General features: G+C 41.1%; 1 protein-coding gene across 6 annotated transcripts in view; it reads right to left on the bottom strand.

The window, feature by feature from the left end:
• Window positions 1–407: 407 nt before the first annotated feature.
• fbxl17 (F-box and leucine-rich repeat protein 17) overlaps window positions 408–18124 on the bottom strand; it is an 878768-nt gene continuing 861051 nt past the window's right edge. For all 6 annotated transcript variants that reach the window (XM_068029789.1, XM_068029793.1, XM_068029792.1 and 3 more), the window contains one exon: window positions 408–4194. In XM_068029789.1, coding sequence (XP_067885890.1) covers window positions 4057–4194 — 138 coding nt within the window. In that variant the 3' untranslated portion in view covers window positions 408–4056. The remainder of the gene's footprint in view (window positions 4195–18124) is intronic.

The following is an 18124-nucleotide window of genomic DNA, read 5'->3' on the forward strand; positions in this document are numbered from 1 at the left end:
TCTTTGGAAATGGTGTTTATTGGACAATCTTTACATAACAAATTGGTAAGTAATTTCCAACATTTATTTTCTCACCTTGTATGATTGTGATTTTAGAAGATACAGTTTATTTTCATTGAACAGCTCTCTGGTAAAATAAATCAAATTTACACACTGAAAGAAAAAAAAACTTCTATGAATAAGAAAATGTCCCAAATCACTTGGAAATTCAACATTTGTTGAGAATCAAAATAGCATGAAATGAGAAAAGGCCAGTCAGATTCTTCCACAAATCATGTATAACCTGCTCTAATATAGATAATACCAAAGCCAATTAGTCACCTGAACAAATGTTTTGTGAAGTTTCTCCCTTCCTTCCCCAAAAGGTAAATGAAATGAAACCTCAGAGTACCTGACAATAAATCCTATATTATTTACCCTTGTCCAGAAGCCATAACATTCCATTGTTTCAACAGAACAGGACCATCATGTCCCATTAATCATCTCTGTCAGTGTTCATCATTATAAATCTTAAACTCTTTCCTCACCGGATACTGAAACAGCTCTTTTTTTTTAAAGAAAGTATTAACAACACTTCATCATTTGAGAATCTAGTCCAGACACCCACTAATTGGATGGGAAATCCCTCTAAACTCAAACTTTGCTTGAGACTTTGTTAAAATTAACTGTATGGGTATGAAAATTGTGGGTATGCTTATTCCAATAAATGAAGAGTCTTAATAAACAGTCAGCAACAATTTGTCACATAAAAGTTTTATTGACTTACTTGGAAATTGTGTGTGCAACTTGAAGATTAGGGCTAGCTTCCTTATCAGCTTGCATATATTTATGCAAGACATAACCATTATGCTTACTCTGCAGTGCCAATTGATATAAGAAAGCAGCAGGAGGAGAAAAAAATAACAACACAATATATAGCCAAAAGAACAAAGGATGATTTTTGTCAATGAAGCTAGGTACAAATGTTCAGACATCTGAATTTATATTTAGAGATTTATTGAGGAAAATCATCCCTTCTAAATGTTGACAAGGGAGGCTTTTCACACATATCTTTCATTTAGGGTACATTTTTTAGCATCTTTAAAACGTAAGATTTTGAGATTATGTATAAAACTTCATCATACATTCTCCAAACTGTTTTTAACTTATTACTATTCGAAAAATGTATGAAACCACGGACCAATTTAAATTCTAAAAAGGGAAAAAATTCTGTGGGGTGTCTTCTGTTGAAAGAACTTCCACATCTCAATTTGAAAATAATACAGTATTAAAAACGATATGGCACCTGCATTGCAATACCATCAAATTCACTGCCTGATAGAGAACCACCGTTAATTGTCATCTTTTCTCCTGAGTTGCTCTAATTAGTTGCAAGGGACAGCCACTTGCACACATGGTGCTCCATTCACTTCAATGGGAGTCAGTATTTCAGTTTGACCTGAGCCAGCCAGTCAGCCCAGCCCTGAGGGAAAAACACAGCTGGCTGGCTACTGCTTCATATTCAGCCAAAAATGGATGGTACTAGAATGGAGAGATTACAGTGATCTCGACAGACTGAAACAGGTTGAGGCTTTTCTCTTTAGTAAAGACTTAGTGGATAGAGATTTTTTAAATAATAAATGGGTTGGACAAGGGTAGATGTGGAGAGAATGTTGCCACTTGTGGCAGAATCGAAAACTAGGGGCCATAAATAAAAACTACTTATTAATAAATGCAATAGGGAAATAAGGAGAAATTCCCTTACTCAGAAAATGGTTTGAATTTGGAACTCGCTACCACAGGATGTGTTGAGACAAATAGTTTAAATACTTTCAAAAGGAAACTAGATTAGTATGAGAGAAAAGGGAATAGAAAGATATGCCGAAAGGCAGAGATGAGGTAGACAGAAGGTGAGGAGACTTGTGTGGAGTATAAACACTAACAAAATTAGTTGGGCTGAATGGCCTGTTTCTTTGCTCTATATTCTATGTAATACTAAGTAAAAAGAGAGCATGCTGGGCTCAGCTTACTCTGAACTGGCTCACGTTCCCATGTACTCCACTGAAATGGGTAGGTCACTCCATGAATCAAGAGGCCACTCCCTGCAAGTATTGGTGCAGCGAGGAGCTGAGGAGATCCCATAATGGTGAGATTTCCTATAAGTACCAAATATTAATGCAAGTACCAGATAATTTTATAACTATTATTCCTATTCAGATAGGAAGGGTGCAGGCAATTACTTTGAATAGTAAGTACTCTAAGCTGTTTCTTCCCTTTAATCAGTAGCCTTTGCTGATTGACCTAAAGGTGTGTAATGTTGGTTATTGCATATCCCAGCCAAAGCATTACAAAGCAGGAGTTAAAGCTCCTTTCACAGAAACATTGCAAAACACTTTGTGTTGGTGCATTTCCCAATTTAAATCATCTCCAACAGCTGTAAATTCCAAAATTCTTTAACACATTCTAACATAGAATTAGACATAAAAGATACAATATTGGGAAAATGGTGCGTTTCAGAGAGAAAATTAGGCAACTCTTCTAGACTTGAGAAAAATCAATCTAATGGAAAATTGACAAACTTGTTTAACGTGTCCGCACAGGATCTGAGACATGACCCACTGAGACCTCAGTTAGACACACTACGCAGTTACTGTCAGTTATCTTAATCTGCTCAATTACTGCATGAATTCTCAAAGGCGGCATTTACCAAACATCACTTAAATTGCTTTTTCTTTCTCCTTTGTGCTTTCTCCTTACTTTTAGCACGGTCACGGAACTTTAAAGCAGATCCTCTGGCTGGCCTGTACAATTTGTATTCCAGAACTACTGTATATATTTAAAATGCATACTCATACATCCTCTTTTAGATTCCTATGTTTATCTGTAGAATGGTTTACACCTTGTTTAACCCTTTATTTTTAAACATACATAGGTTCACACACTGCATACTACTTTTTCTTGACATCTGATGATGCAAATAATTCAGGAGCTGGCAGGTCATAATTATCATAGGCAAGTAAGAAATAATTGTACACTCATTCTGTAATCTGAAGGTTGATCACTTTGGTCAGAAACTGAAGGCCAAATTTGAAACACAACATAATGCATACAGTCTTTTTCACAAGAGAAATTCATTTAATGACAAATATTAAATAACAGAGTAATCCAGCGTTATTCCCTCAACTTTAACTATTACCTTTCAGAGCACTTTCTTCTACAAAATAATGAATAAAGTGTTCAGGCATGATATTTACAACAATTGTATAACTGGCAAAAGTTAGTTTTATTTTGCTTTGACCATGTTATAAGAAGTATATCCTGCACAAGCTAGTCCTTAACAACTGTGTATGTAGAAAAAGAACATACAAACAGTAACAAAATACGTGAGTTATTATTGTACATGCTGGCCACAGTTAAAGTCCGGATCTGGGGGAAAAACACTCCATTGATTCTTCTGTCTACAGTGAAATCTTAACAGAGTCGTTATTGATTATTTCAAGGATGAATGAAGCTTAATAAAACAGAATTCAGATTTTTACCCAAGCTTATAATCAAATGAGATGTAATTTTAACAGAGATTATCTAAGAGAGGATTTGCTGAACAAGAGTATAACTAGATGAATTTAGAAGATTACTGTCACACCTAAAAAATCACATTGCATCTATTAGGGGCTCAGATGTAGCAATGAGCAGAAAATGAGTTGGGGAGGAGATGTATCTTTTACTAGAAACTTTCTGAATACACGTCAGTATTTTTTTTTGAAACAGCTGTAATCAAAGAAAGCTGGTATCAAATGATTCATAAAATAAAACCTCTTTAGGCTGGAATCCATACCTGCCCTCAATTATTTTTTTAAAATTCCTTCCATGGATATCTGAAAATCCATGATTTCAACCTTCAAAGGGCACAAAGATTGTCAAAACAGGAACATAAAATGGAAAAGTATTGTCTTTTGTGGTTAGGTTCAGTCCAGCAGAGCCTACTGCTTGTGATTTCTCTTGCACTCACTCTTTACATTACTGCATTTAAGAATTACAAGAACCACAAAGTGAGATTATAGAAAATTCTTCACAACATTATGATGCCGTTGATGTATTGGGAATCCACCCCATCTGATACGCTCGTTCTAGTGTCCGCTTGCAGTCTTGCATCACAGTGCTGAATGTGATATGTGGGTATTCTTGAACTAGACGTTCCACTGTGTCTTCATTTACCTACAAAACATGAATATCAAGATACAAGAATTAAAAAATTTAAGTATAGCTTTTCTCTCAAACTTCATCTCTTCTCATGCTGCAGTGTAGATCTACAGGCAATATTGGCTCTCAAATATCACATCCAGGTGATGAACCAGACAGTGGCTGTCAGCAGGTATTTTAGTGCAACAGCACAGCCCAGTCCACTCCTGGCCACATTCGACATCTACATGTGTACATTTCCCATTGGGTTTACTGGAGAGAGATGAGGAATTAAAATCTTGGCTGATTTGTCCCTTCTGCAGCATGAAAGCACTGAGGCAACCAGTATCTCTGCTACAGGCCCATTGAATATCAGCTAACACAGCACAGGCTGTGAATTAAGTCTGTGACCTTCCTGGTACTATATTACACAGTGCAGGTACCCAACTGAGCCACCAGGATATCCTGTCAAGTATATTCAACCAATGTGATGAATCAGCAAATTAATCATTTTGACAGCACTGTAAAGATGGAAATATAATTCAGCCCTATTTAAATGGCCTAAAATGGTTTATAAATCAAAATTCCATGCAGCCAAATAAACAACGAACATTTAATACTCAGGGTCAGAGTGCCTGATGACATTGTTGTAATAGGCTGAAAATCACAGCTTGGTGGTCAATTTAACGAATACCAGCTTTTGAGTTCCAGATTTTTAAAACTGAATTCAAATTCTTAAACTGCCATAGTGGGATTTGAACTCTCATTCTTTGGAATATTAGTTTGGTGCAAGATACGACACTATCGTACCCCATATTGGGTCTCAGACAATTCAGCAAACATCCACTCATTTTCTATACCACGTTTCATGTTTACCTGCTTATTAGCATCCAATTTTAACATAAGACATCAACCTATTTTTCCTATTTTAAATAATTTACATCTAAGTGCATAATTTGTAGCCTGTGCCCTCATTTGCACCTTAGAGATGTTAAACTATTAATTATAAGAAATGCTGGAAATACTCAGCATGTCCGGCAGCATCTGTGGAGAGAGAAGCAGAGTTAACGTTTCAGGTCAGTGACCCTTCATCAGAACTGGCAAATATTAGAAATGTAAAAGGTTATAAGTAAAGCGGGGGTGGGGCAAGAGATAACAAAGGAGAAGGTGTAGATAGGACAAGGTCACAGAATGGCTGACCAGCTGGTCAGCTTCTGGTACACCTCCTTTGTTATCTCTTTTATTTCAGATTTCCAGCATCCGCAATATTTTGCTTTTATTAAACTATTAATTGTTCACCTAAACTAGGCCATCTTAGCACCTCATTTTTCAAAGTCTACATTAGGCTTGCTGATGTCATTAAAACAATCAAAGCCCTTAACCAATAATTGAAAATATAAAAACAAATTTCCTCTAAAACCATACTTTATATGGAATTGTATAGGGTGCAGGTCCTGATAAATGTAAGATCAGTTATATATTTAACAGCAGTTTGTTATGTAAAGGCTCTTATAAATCATTCCAAGAACCCTGTATGGGAATGTTCATACATACAATTAAATTTTTTAGCACCTATACTTCTCTTTATTAACCAGTCAATATGTCCTACTGTGCTAATTTTTTTGGTGAGGTGAGGTGCTTATAATTGTGCACATTTTATCATACCCTTCTGAGATAGGAACAGTGGACAGACAATGTGTGTTGCTTATGCTAATAAAGAATGAATTAATTAGTTCCCGTCAACTAAATATGGTGACCTGATTTGTAATATAGTGCAATTATATTGTTGAACTGCTTCCCAAATGGCTCTGCAATGCTAGTTTTTTGCATCTGTTCCTGTAGAAACTGTCCTATTTATAAAAGAGCTGTTTAAAAGTCATAAAAAGTTTGTTGCTAAATAGCTGGGAAGTTAAACCTCTTCCCTCAGTTTGAGCCAGGAATTAGGACTTTCAACTCCTGTTTGCCATTGGCCAAAAAGCATAATGGGCTCTGGCATTAATCCACTCCATGTTGATACTGATTGGCTAAAGAATAAAAAACAACAGGCTCTAGTTACACAAATAATATCAGGGTTTGGAGAGTGGCAGTGCTGAGTAAAGTACTCCAACAGTTGCTTTCGAACCATGACAGTTATTAATTTACATCCTGCATTCAGAAACTCAATATAAACTGGTGAAATTTGCAGATGATACCAAAATAGGAAGGGCAGCTAATTTTTAGGATGCAACTCACGAAAGACAAATGAGTTGAATAAAATATTTAAGTGGGCAGAAAAGTTGTAAATGAAATTTAAAATGGACACGTGTAAAGTACTGCATACTGGAAGGTAAAATGTGCAGCATACACACTCGTGAATGGTGTTAAAATAGCTGACAGTGACATTGAAAAAGATCTAGGGCTCCTAGTAGACTTGACACTCAACATGTATGGTCAATGAGATGCGGCAATCAACAATGCAAATATTCTTCTTCTTCTTTGGCCTCCTTGTCTCGGGAGACAATGGGTGAGCGCCTGGAGATGGTCAGTGGTTTGTGGAGCAGCGCCTGGAGTGGCTATAAAGGCCAATACTAGAGTGACAGACTCTTCCACAGGTGCTGCAGAAAAAATTGGTTGTCGGGGCTGTTACACAGTTGGCTCTCCCCTTGCGCTTCTGTCTTTTCCTGCCAACTGCTAAGTCTCTTCGACTCGCCACACATTAGCCCCGCCTTTATGGCTGCCCGCCAGCTCTGGCGATCGCTGGCAACTGACTCCCACGACTTGTGATCAATGTTACAGGACTTCATGTCGCGTTTGCAGACGTCTTTAAAGTGGAGACATGGACGGCTGGTAGGTCTGATACCAGTGGCGAGCTCGCTGTACAGTGTATCCTTGGGGATCCTGCCATCTTCCATGCGGCTCACATGGCCAAGCCATCTCAAGGGCCGCTGACTCAGTAGTGTGTATAAGCTGGGGATGTTGGCCACCTCAAGGACTACTGTGTTGGAGATGCGGTCCTGCCACCTAATGCCAAGGACTCTCTGGAGGCAGCGAAGATGGAATGGAGACGTCGCTCTTGGCTGACATACGTTGTCCAGGCCTCACTGCCGTAGAGCAAGGTACTGAGGACACAGGCTTGATACACTCGGACTTTTGTATTCCGTGTCTCTCTTCTCTCTTTGGCCTCCTTATCTCGAGTGCGCCATTTTCCCACACTCTCTTGACCAGTCTGGACATAGCAGTGGAAGCCTTTCCCATGCGCTTGTTGATTTCTGAATCGAGAGACAGGTTACTGGCGATAGTTGAGCCTTGGTAGGTGAACTCTTGAAACACTTGCAGAGCATAGTCGCCGATATTGATGGATGGAGCATTTCTGACGTCCTGTCCCATGATGTTCGTTTTCTTGAGGCTGATGGTTCGGGCAAATTCGTTGCAGGCAGCTGCAAACCTATCAATGAGACTCTGCAGACACTCTTCAGTGCGAGATGTTAATGCAGCATTGTCAGCAAAGAGGAGTTCCCTGATGAGGACCTTCCGTACTTTGGTCTTCGCTCTTAGGCAGGCAAGGTTGAACAACCTGCCACCTGATCTTGTGTGGAGGAAAATTCCTTCTTCTGAAGACTTGAACGCGTGAGAGCAGCAGCAGGGAGAAGAAAATCCCAAACAGTGTAGGTGCGGGAACACAGCCCTGTTTCACGCCACTCAGGATAGGAAAGGGGTCTGATGAGGCGCCACTATGCTGAATTGTGCCTTTCATATTGTCATGGAATGAGGTGATGATACTTAGTAGCTTTGGTGGACATCCGATCTTTTCTCGTAGTCTGAAGAGACCACGTCTGCTGATGAGGTCAAAGGCTTTGGTGAGATCAATGAAAGCAACGTAGAGGGGCATCTGTTGTTCGCGGCATTTCTCCTGTAACTGACGAAGGGAGATCTCTCTGCTCGAAAGCCATACTGTGCCTCAGGGTAGACACACTCAGCCAGCTTCTGGAGCCTGTTTAAAGTGGCTCGAGCGAAGACTTGCCCCACAATGCTGAGCAGGGAGATTCCACGGTAGTTGTTGCAGTCACCGCGGTCACCTTTGTTTTTATAGAGGGTTATGATATTGGCATTGCGCATGTCCTGAGGTACTGCTCCCTCGTCCCAGCACAGGCAAAGCAGTTCGTAGAGTGCTGAGAGTATAGCAGGCTTAGCACTTGATTATTTCAGGGGTAATACCGTCCTTCCCAGGGGCTTTTCCGCTGGCTGGAGAATCAATGGCATCACTGAGATCCGATTTTGTTAGCTGTACGTCCAGCTCATCCATGACTGGCAGAGACTGGGCTGCATTGAGGGCAGTCTCAGTGACAACATTCTCCCTGGAGTACAGTTCTAGGTAATGCTCAACCCAGCAGTCCATTTGCTTGCGTTGGTCAGTGATTGTGTCCCCTGATTTAGATTTGAGGGGGGGTGGGGGGCGATCTTCTTGATGGTTGGCCCAAAAGCTCTCTTAATGCCATCATACATTCCTCTGATGTTTCCGGTGTCTGAGGCCAGCTGAATATGACTGCATAGATGTTGCCAGTAGTAATTTGCGCAGCGCCTGGCTGTTCTTTGTGCAGTGCTTCTGGCTGTTTTAAGTGCTACGGATGTTAACTCGCTGGGGGCTTTTTTGTAGTTCAACAGTGCAATGCGCTTAGCGGCTATGACAGGTTCCAGTTCTTCAAAATGAGATTGAAACCAGTCTGCATTCCGCTTCCCACGTTTGCCATAGGTGGTCATGGCTGACTCATAGATGGCGTCTCTGATGTGGGCTCACTTGGTCTCTGCATCCCCTGTGGGAGTGTTTTGAAGGGCTTTTTCAAGTGAATTTAGAAATTTTTCTAACAGCTGTGGATAAGAAATTCTGCTCGTGTTGATGCGTGGGTGGCCCTTCTGCTTGGAGTGATGCAGCTTCTTTGATTTGAGTCTAACCTTGCTGCACACCAGGGAGTGGTCGGTGTCGCAGTCCGCACTGTGGAAGCTGCGTGTGATTTGAACACAGTTTAAGGAGGTTCGCCTTGTGACGATGAGGTCCAGCTGGTGCCAATGACGTGATCTTGGGTGCCTCCAAGAAACCTGGTGCAAATATAAAGCTGAAATAAATAGCCAAAACAGTAGAATGCAAGTGAGGAGAAGTTATGATCAAACTGTATGGTCAGACTTTAACTTGATTATTGTGTCCAGTTCTGGTTACTCAAACATCAGGGAGACTTGCAAGTACTGGAAGTAGTACAATAAACAACTGATTCCTAGTGTGAAGTCTGAGATGGCAGAGACTGGAGAAACTTGGATCTGTCAGCCTTGAAAGCAGGTGACTGAGAAGTGATCTTATAGATATCTATAACAGGAACAACTTGCATCTATATCTCAAGGTGCTTCATAATAGAAATAAATAGGGGAAGGAAGTTGACTAATGATGGGAAGGATTAGGAAACCTGACAGAAAGCTAGGTCAAAGAGGTGTGTTTTATAAAGGTACAGAGGGCAGAGATGGCTGATGACTCTTCCATCAATGATGGGGCATAGGGAGGGGAGATATTCTACAACCAAAATTAGAGGACCTGAGGATACATCATTGGATATAAAGGTTAGAAAAGCTTTTAGAGATAGGATGAAACAATGCCATGAAGGAATTTAAAGAGAAAGATAAGTATTTTAAAGTTAATGGAGGACATGGCGCTAATGTAGGTCAGCAAGGCAGAGGTAATTGGCGAGTGGGAACTAGTGCAGGTTCAGATACATGCTGCTCCATTTTGGACAAGTTGGAGTTTCTGGAGGCTGGAGAGTGGGAGGCCAATATGGAAGGCATTGGAATAATTGTCTAGACATGACAAAAGCATGAATAACAGTTTCAGCGGCACAGGAGCTGAGACGGAGATTTTGCAGAGGTGCAAGTTAACAGTCGTAGCATTGGATAAAATATGCGGCTTGAAGGTCAGATCAAGGTTGAACAGGATATAAAATGGTCTGGTTCACACCGACTGAGTGGCCAGGAAGACTGATGGAATCAGTTTGAAGAGACCAAAGTTTAAAGTGAGGGCTGATAACAAATAACTTTGGTCTTAGAAACATAAAAACAGGAGTAGGCTATTGAGCCCCTCAAGTCTGTTCTGCCATTCATTTAGATCATGGTTGATCCAATTGCCTGTCTTTGATTCATATTCCCTGATAGCCTCATCTAACAAAAATATGCTGATCTCAGTCTTGAAAATTTCAATTGACCCTGCATCCAGAGTCTTTTGGGGGACAGAATTCCAGATTTTCACTATACTTTGTATGAAAAAGTGCTTCCTGATTTCACTCGAGAATGCCTAGCTGTGATTTTAAAATTGTGTCCCCTTGTACTGGATTTCCCCACTAGAGGAAATAGTTTCCCTGTATCCTATTATCATTTTAAACACACCAATTGGATCATCCCTCAACAATATAAACTCCAGGGAATATGAACAAAGTTTATGCAACCTAAGCTCATTATTTAATCCTTTAAGCCCTGGCATCATTCTAATGAATCTGTTCTGTTTTCCCTCCAAGGCCAATAAAGTCTTTGAGGTTCAGTGTCCGAAATGGAACTCCAGATGGGGTCTGACCAAGGCTCACTCCAACTGAAACATCCCCTTTGGTCCTTCTGCTTTTCCATGGAAAGAAAATGTGACTCATTAATGATGCCAGACATGCATATACTGGAGCAGTAAAACTAGATGTCATCAGCATACATATGGAAACTGACATTGTGTCAGGGGATGATGTTACTGAGGGCAAAATTTGGATGAGCAATTGGAGAGGCCAAGGATAGATCTTTGGGGAATTTGGGAGGTAATGGCCGGAATTTTACAGAGGATGGACGGGAGCCGGACTCCGACGTGAAAGTCGGTGGTGAACCCGCTTCCGTCTAGCCTGGGGATCCGTCCCGTATTTTACGGGTCCCCATGCTTTAATTATCCTGAGGTAGGACTTCCACCCACTTGAGGGAGGAGGTCACGCCTCAGTGAGCTGCCAGCCAATCAGCGGGCTAGCAGCTCTTAGCCCCAGCAGCGTCACCGGGAGCGGTGGTCACTGCTGGGACTGCAGCCCAGCCGATGCCACGGATCGAGGAGAGAAGGTAAGTAGGGGCATACCTCACCAGTGGGATCGGTCCTTCCCTGGTGAGGCTGGAGTGGTCGTTTGGGGGGAGGTGGGGGTGTCTTGGGTCCTGGGGGTGGGTTGGGAGGCGGGGGCAGCCCTCAATCAGGCACCCTGTGCCCAACTGCCATACCCCACCCCCCACCGGGGCGCGGAAAGGCCGGCAGTTATCGTTGGGCGGCCTTTCACGTCCCCAGCACACCTGCTTGTCACAGGTAAAATACCCATGGAGGCGGGCAAGAGCCCTTAAGTAGCCACCTAAGGGCCTTGATTGGCCTCGGGTGGGCAGGCCGTTTCCCACTCGCTCCACCACCCACCACCCCCCCCCCCCCCCGCCCGCGCCGTAAACATGTCCGGAGGCAGAAGTGGGGCACGTAGGCCTCCCAGAGACTGCCACTCAATTTTACACCGCCCCCATGCCACCATCCGACTCGCTGGGGCGGCTTAAAATTCTTGCCAATGGTGCACTGGCATAAAAATAAACTATTGCTGGAGCTATGATTGGATAGGCAGGATTGGGATCATACAATGTAGTCACATGTTTGAGGACATCAAAGTAGAAAAGGTTAGAATTGAGCCTATGATTGGAAAGCATGGATCAGACAAGATCTAATAACCAAACAAGCTGAAATATTTGGGGGTGAAACTGGTCAACTGGCAAAACGTGAAAGAAAACTGAACAGAGTATAAAATGGAATAAAAACAAGAAATGCTGGAACCACTCAGCAGGTCTGGCAGCATCTGTGGAAAGAGAAGCAGAGTTGAGTATAAAATGGGCTGAGGTTTCGCTATCAGGCCAATGTACATTATTGCTGTGAACCAATGTCACCCCTTTCATTTTTTAAAAGTTGGAAAATTCCCCTTTTTGTTTTAAGTTTTATTTCCAATGTATTAACTTGAACTGCTCCAGAAAACACTAACTGAAACAACTAGAAATGTTGCACTATATATGAAATCAATGCACCATCAAAGCAAATGACAAAAAAAATCACATTTCCCATCCTGAACAAAGATCAAATTACTCTGGAACACATCAATAACTATGGTTACAAAAATTTGAAGATGCAGATGAACATATTGAGCAAACTAGAAAAAATAAGTACTTAACATATCAACAATCACAGCACATATCAGATCCCAACACCCGAAATGTGGGAAGGAAACTGGATACACAATACAGTGAGAAAATAACCATGTAGAAACATTGGCAAAACAGAAAAGGTTCCACACACACAAAAAAAACCATTAAACAGACCATGTTACCAAATTAATTTTTAAATTGTTAACTACGTTTATCAAGGGCAATGCCTGAACAGTCCCAGATGGATAATTGGAAAGACTGTTTTCAAACCAATCAAGAATTAAATTTTTTTTTTTTAACTAACATCATTTGCCAAATTTTTGGTGTATAAAGAGTCTGATAAGATACCAGAACCCTGAAGTGGATGCATTATTTGCTCAGCATGTGCGCTCCATTATGTAGTTTCTGCAAAGGAACAATGCATAGAGTTATTTTATTTAATGATATGCAATACACATTTGGAGGTACATCATTTTGAGTCACGGTACCAACCCTGACACTTTGCTTCCCTTTATCTTGGTTTATACTTTCAAAAATTCAAGATAGGCACAGGTGATAAATGCCATTTGACCTAGCCCAGCAAATGCATCCAAATCAAATCTGTTGTACCTCCACTGTTTTGCATGTGTTTACTTGACTTGAATGTACAATATTTCATCAATGTATAATATTTTTCCTGACATAAACTATGTTAGATGATTGTACCCGAGACATCAGCACAAATCATCCTGATGAATTGCAAATTGTCAATCAGTGCCAAAGGCTGGATGTTATATATTGCGGACTGACATATTTAAAGAAAAGATCTTCAAAAGGATTGGGTGGTGCAGTGTTGTACTGTGTTTTTAAGTCTTCTTAAATGATAACTGCAGGCTTTATATTATACTGTGACTTGGTCTCTTAAAGGTACAGTTTTTTAAAAAAGGTGAAATCACAACACGACAGTACAGGCGGCCCAGTGGATTCTTTTATAAGAACACAAGAAGATAAGAAATAGAAGCAGAAGTAGGCCATACATCCCGTCGAGCCTGTTCCATCATTCACTAAGAGCATGGCTGCTCTTCGACCTCAACTCCACGTTCTTCATGATTCTCATATCCTTTGATTCCCTGAGAGATCAGAAATCTATTGATTGCAGCCTTGAATATACTCAACAACTAAGCATCCACATTTCACCTCTAATGCCTGCTGAACGATGGAGCCCCCCTCTATCTGTCAGCAGTAGGGGTCCTACCTGAAATGAGTTTGAATGTCTCGACCTAGTACCAAATTTGGACTCTCATTTACTCAAGTGATGTCATAAAGATGACTTGTATAAAATGGGAATCATCACACTGAAGGAATACACACTGCAGCTCTGGATGAAAGGCACATTGTCGGCACAGTAATGTGTCTCTCTCCATCTAACCTGGAATATATCTGCCTTGAAAGAGTTTGATTTGCGTAATACAGATACAGGCATTTTATCCCCATTGCCAAAATCACTTACTGCTCAAAAATTTAATAAAAATATATTAAACAATAGATTACACGTTATTTATATATTATATGGCAAGGCAGAAGTGTATATTAACAAAAAATGATCTATCCCATCATCCTGCACAGATTGTAAAAACTCTATTCCCTGTACTACTTTCACTGCTTCTTCTTGCCAGTTTATTTGGAGATAGAATAATAATCATAGGTGACTTTAATTATGTCCTTTACTCATTACTCATATTTACTTATCTATTTCTTCCTCCACCTACTTTTCACTATTAGGTGGTCTTTAGTATGCCTCCATTAGTTTGATCGATCTCTCCTAATCTTTTATTTTAATCTTTATGGATTCTGTTTCTATCCTTCTATTAGCTTTGTCTATTTTTTCTCCTGTCTTTATGGTATCGCTAATTAGTATAGCTAGCTGTACTCTCCCCCTTCTTCCTTCACTATCTTTTTTGATTATGTTATAACCTGCAATATTCAGTTGTCAGTTTTGTGCTTTAAGTTGCCATGTTGCAGTTATTCCTATTACATCTGACTAGTCCTTATGGATTATTGCTTCAGTTCTCATGATTTATTTTGGTTGCTGTGTACATTTCTGTACAGGCAGTTTAATAAGTCTTTAACTGTTGTTGATTTTACTTTATTTTTTTAATCATCCATTTCTATTTCTATTTTAGAACTATATTCCCTGATCTGTTTATGTTATCCTTGTTCCTTACCTTGATCTGACCTATTCTCTCATCTCCTATTTCTTTTATCTTCAGACAGGATCCAGATCCCTCCCTCATCCTACTAATTGAAAGTGCTTTCCTGTGTAACAAGAATGAATTAGATTCTTGTGGTTGAGAAAAACAAAGACTCGGAGACTTGATTTGAGCAAATCTGTGCAGTTCAGTTTGTTTAGGGGATGGAGAAGTATTGAAGTGGCAGATTATTATAATTTCTGGCACACATTTATCAGCAATGGAACGATGCTTCAGATATCTACAGTACAGTTCATATTCACACAAGTGTAAGTGACTCAAAATTCCAGATGGTTTTCATGAAAAGATAAGTTTGAGGGTACGTACACTTGTATGTTACATTGAGTGCAAGTCATTCTCTTTTCCTGTTTTCTAGCCTTACTAGCTTTACCAGTTTTCAAGGCGGTGAAGCGGATTGGCATGTCTATTCCAAACCATGACCAGTGCTGCTCTTGGCCAGTAGGCAAGAAGCACCTATAAAACACTCCTCATTTGGGTTTCACTCTTCCTTCAGGTGAGATACCCAGTCCCTGCACTATTCCATGAAGCAGAGAGCCTGAAATGCAGAACTGAGTAGAGGGAAGGATCAAACTTACATTTCAAAATACATTTGTGCTCGCCACAGTGAGGGACAATGGTGCTCAGGGTAGAGAACATGTTTCCCATCAAGTCTCAGTTCATTCACTCCTAGGTCAGATACTGCATAGCTAATTTCAGAAGTGCTCCCACTTCTCTAGAGTAACATTTCAATTTCCCACTTGTCATCTTTAAGATGTCCAATTTAATCCAAATTTTGCCAAACAGTATGCAACTCTATGCTAGAGATCACACCCCTAGGATCTGGAATTAAATTGGCCAAACTTAATTCACACAGGAGCCTTTCAGCCAGCCTTTCTTTGCAAAAAATACCTCTTTCTTACAAAATATTTAAAGATCTACCAAATTGTTCTTAAAACTAGAATATTTATTGTACAAAGGATGCTAGAATTCTCCTTTAAACATAGGAGATTAAAAGGTTATCGCCTTAGTCAATGCTGATACTACCACTGCTGTTATTCTTGCTCTACAAGTTGTGGGACTTCAGGTGAAACATCAAACTTATTTATCATATCAATTCCCAATTGTGGTAGAACACAATTTCCATTCAGTTACTGGAAAACTTGAACGAAATATAATCAGTAAAAATTAGACATGGAAAATGGCATTTACCTCCCGGCTGAGGAAGTTCTTGCGTACCGACACACTGGGCTGAATTCTCTGCGGCAGCGCCCTTTGAACTCGGCAGGGTGCCCGCACAGTGTTACGCGCAGGGGCTTATTAGCATTACTGCTCCGAGCCAACCACCACCCCCCCCCCCCCCCCCCATATTATGTGGGGAGAGGCGAGACATTCGGCGCAGTGAAGAATCTTTTGACAGCTGTGTAGCAGGTGCTGGGGCCCTATTTAAAGCGCCCCAGCATTTGCTTCCTGACAGCTGTCGAAGAATACTTACCTCACTGTTGAAGAGTGGGGCTGCTGTCAATCTGGCCATAATGTGCTGTACCTCACAGATCAATGGAAATTGATGCCTTCATTTTGATCTTTTCCTCCTGTGCTGTATTTATAGTACTTTCTGATTAGGCAGTTCCATTGTAGATCTACCTGTAAACTGGAAGCTCTCCAGATTATAAGTAACAGTATAAATGGAATATTCCATTTTTAAAAGTATTCATTCCAGCGTAGGTACAAGAAATAGCCTGTTGACTGTAATTTTTGTCTTTTGATGTGCAGTTTACGCTGACAACCAAATTGATGTGAAGAACCACAGAATGTGGTGTTGACAGTCTTTAAACTATTAGGAGAGATGAAGCTTAATATGTAGCGCAACTAAACTTGAACTGGCTGTTTTTGCCAATTTCATTACACTGCCAGTCAGTAAATTGCAGTACATGTTCAGTCAACTGGGTCTCGATCTTAGGGGAAAGGCAAATGAAAGCTAACGATAAAGAAGTACACATTAGTTTGAAAGAAATGTCAGTGTTGAGAATATCATTTTATAATAGCTTCAGGCTGGAATGTAATCGTCATACAAGCTTATATAGATTGCATATTTACTACTTGGAATGCCACATGTGAGTTAAGAGAGAATGAAATTTATACTGTCGTGGTTTCTGACTTTCCCCCTCCCTGATTTAGGCCTATTTTTTCTGTGTATAATTCTTGTATTTTCATGTGTTCTAAAATGAAACAGATGCATTCTCTTGTATAAATTACATCATGAGTTTTGGTACAGATCTCAATCTTACAAAACATGCTGGAGTAAGCTGTAAACACTTAGCTGTTTAAGTGTTAAACTGCTTTTCAGGTTTCTGTGGCCCTCTGGGAATAGAAGTAGCTAATTGATGCAAATGATTCTGGAAATATCCCAACTCTTGATAACATCATGTCTACAAACCTTTTATTTATTTGTGAGATCCCTACATAACCCCCCTCCCAGTATGCAGAGTGAGACCCTTGAAAACGGAACTTACCGTCTGTAGCGAAACCTTCTGCCTCTGTTGACCCGCCGGCTTTTCTGTTTGGGAACGGGACGGAAGCGTCCATGAAGAGGCGGCGGGCTGCATAATCTGCAGAGGTAAGTACTGTTTTACATATGGCAATTGGGGTGCCAACGACAAGTGGCGGGGGGGCTGCACTGAGGACTCCCTGCTGACGGTAATTTGCGGTAGGCCCTTCTCGATGTCATGGGTTGAGGCAGGCCTCTCCCCGCAGAATTTTACCGGCCCCCACGCCACAGCTAGTGGCGTCTAGATGCTACTCCTCACCAGGGTAGGGGGTGGCGTAGTGGTATTATCACTGGACTAGTAACCGAGAGACCCAGGGTATTGATCTGGAGACATGGGTTCGAATCCCACCACAGCAGAAGGTGGAATTTGAATTTAATTAATAAATCTGGAATTAAAAGCTAGTCTAATGATGGCCATGAAACCATTGTCGATTGTTGTAAAAACCCATCTGGTTCACTAATGCCCTTTAGGGAAGGAAATCTGCTAGCAAGCCACTCAGTTGTACCTGACCGCTACGAAGTCGATAAAAAGGAATGAAACCGGACGGACCACCCGGCATCGACCTAGGCACCAGAAACTACAACGGCAAACCTAGCCCTGTCGACCCTGCAAAGTCCTCCTTACTAACATCTGGGGCTTGTGCCAAAGTTGGGAGAGCTGCCCCACAGACTAGTCAAGCAACAGCCTGACAAGAAATCATACCTTACAGACAATGTCCCAGACACTGCAATCACTATCCCTGGGCATGTCCTGTCCCACCGGCAGGCCAAGTCCAGCAGAGGCGGCGGGACAGTGGTCTACAGTGGGGAGGGTGTTGCCCTGGGAGTCCTCAACATCGACTCCGGACCCCACGAAGTCTCATTGCATCAGGTCAAACATGGACAAGGTAACCTCCTACTGATTACCACCTACCATCCTCCCTCAGTTGATGAGTCAGTACTCCACCATGTTGAACACCATTTGGAGGAAGCACAGAGGGTGGCAAGGGCACAAAAT

This window comes from Heterodontus francisci, chromosome 4 (assembly GCF_036365525.1).
Source record: "Heterodontus francisci isolate sHetFra1 chromosome 4, sHetFra1.hap1, whole genome shotgun sequence".
Lineage (NCBI taxonomy): Eukaryota > Metazoa > Chordata > Chondrichthyes > Heterodontiformes > Heterodontidae > Heterodontus > Heterodontus francisci.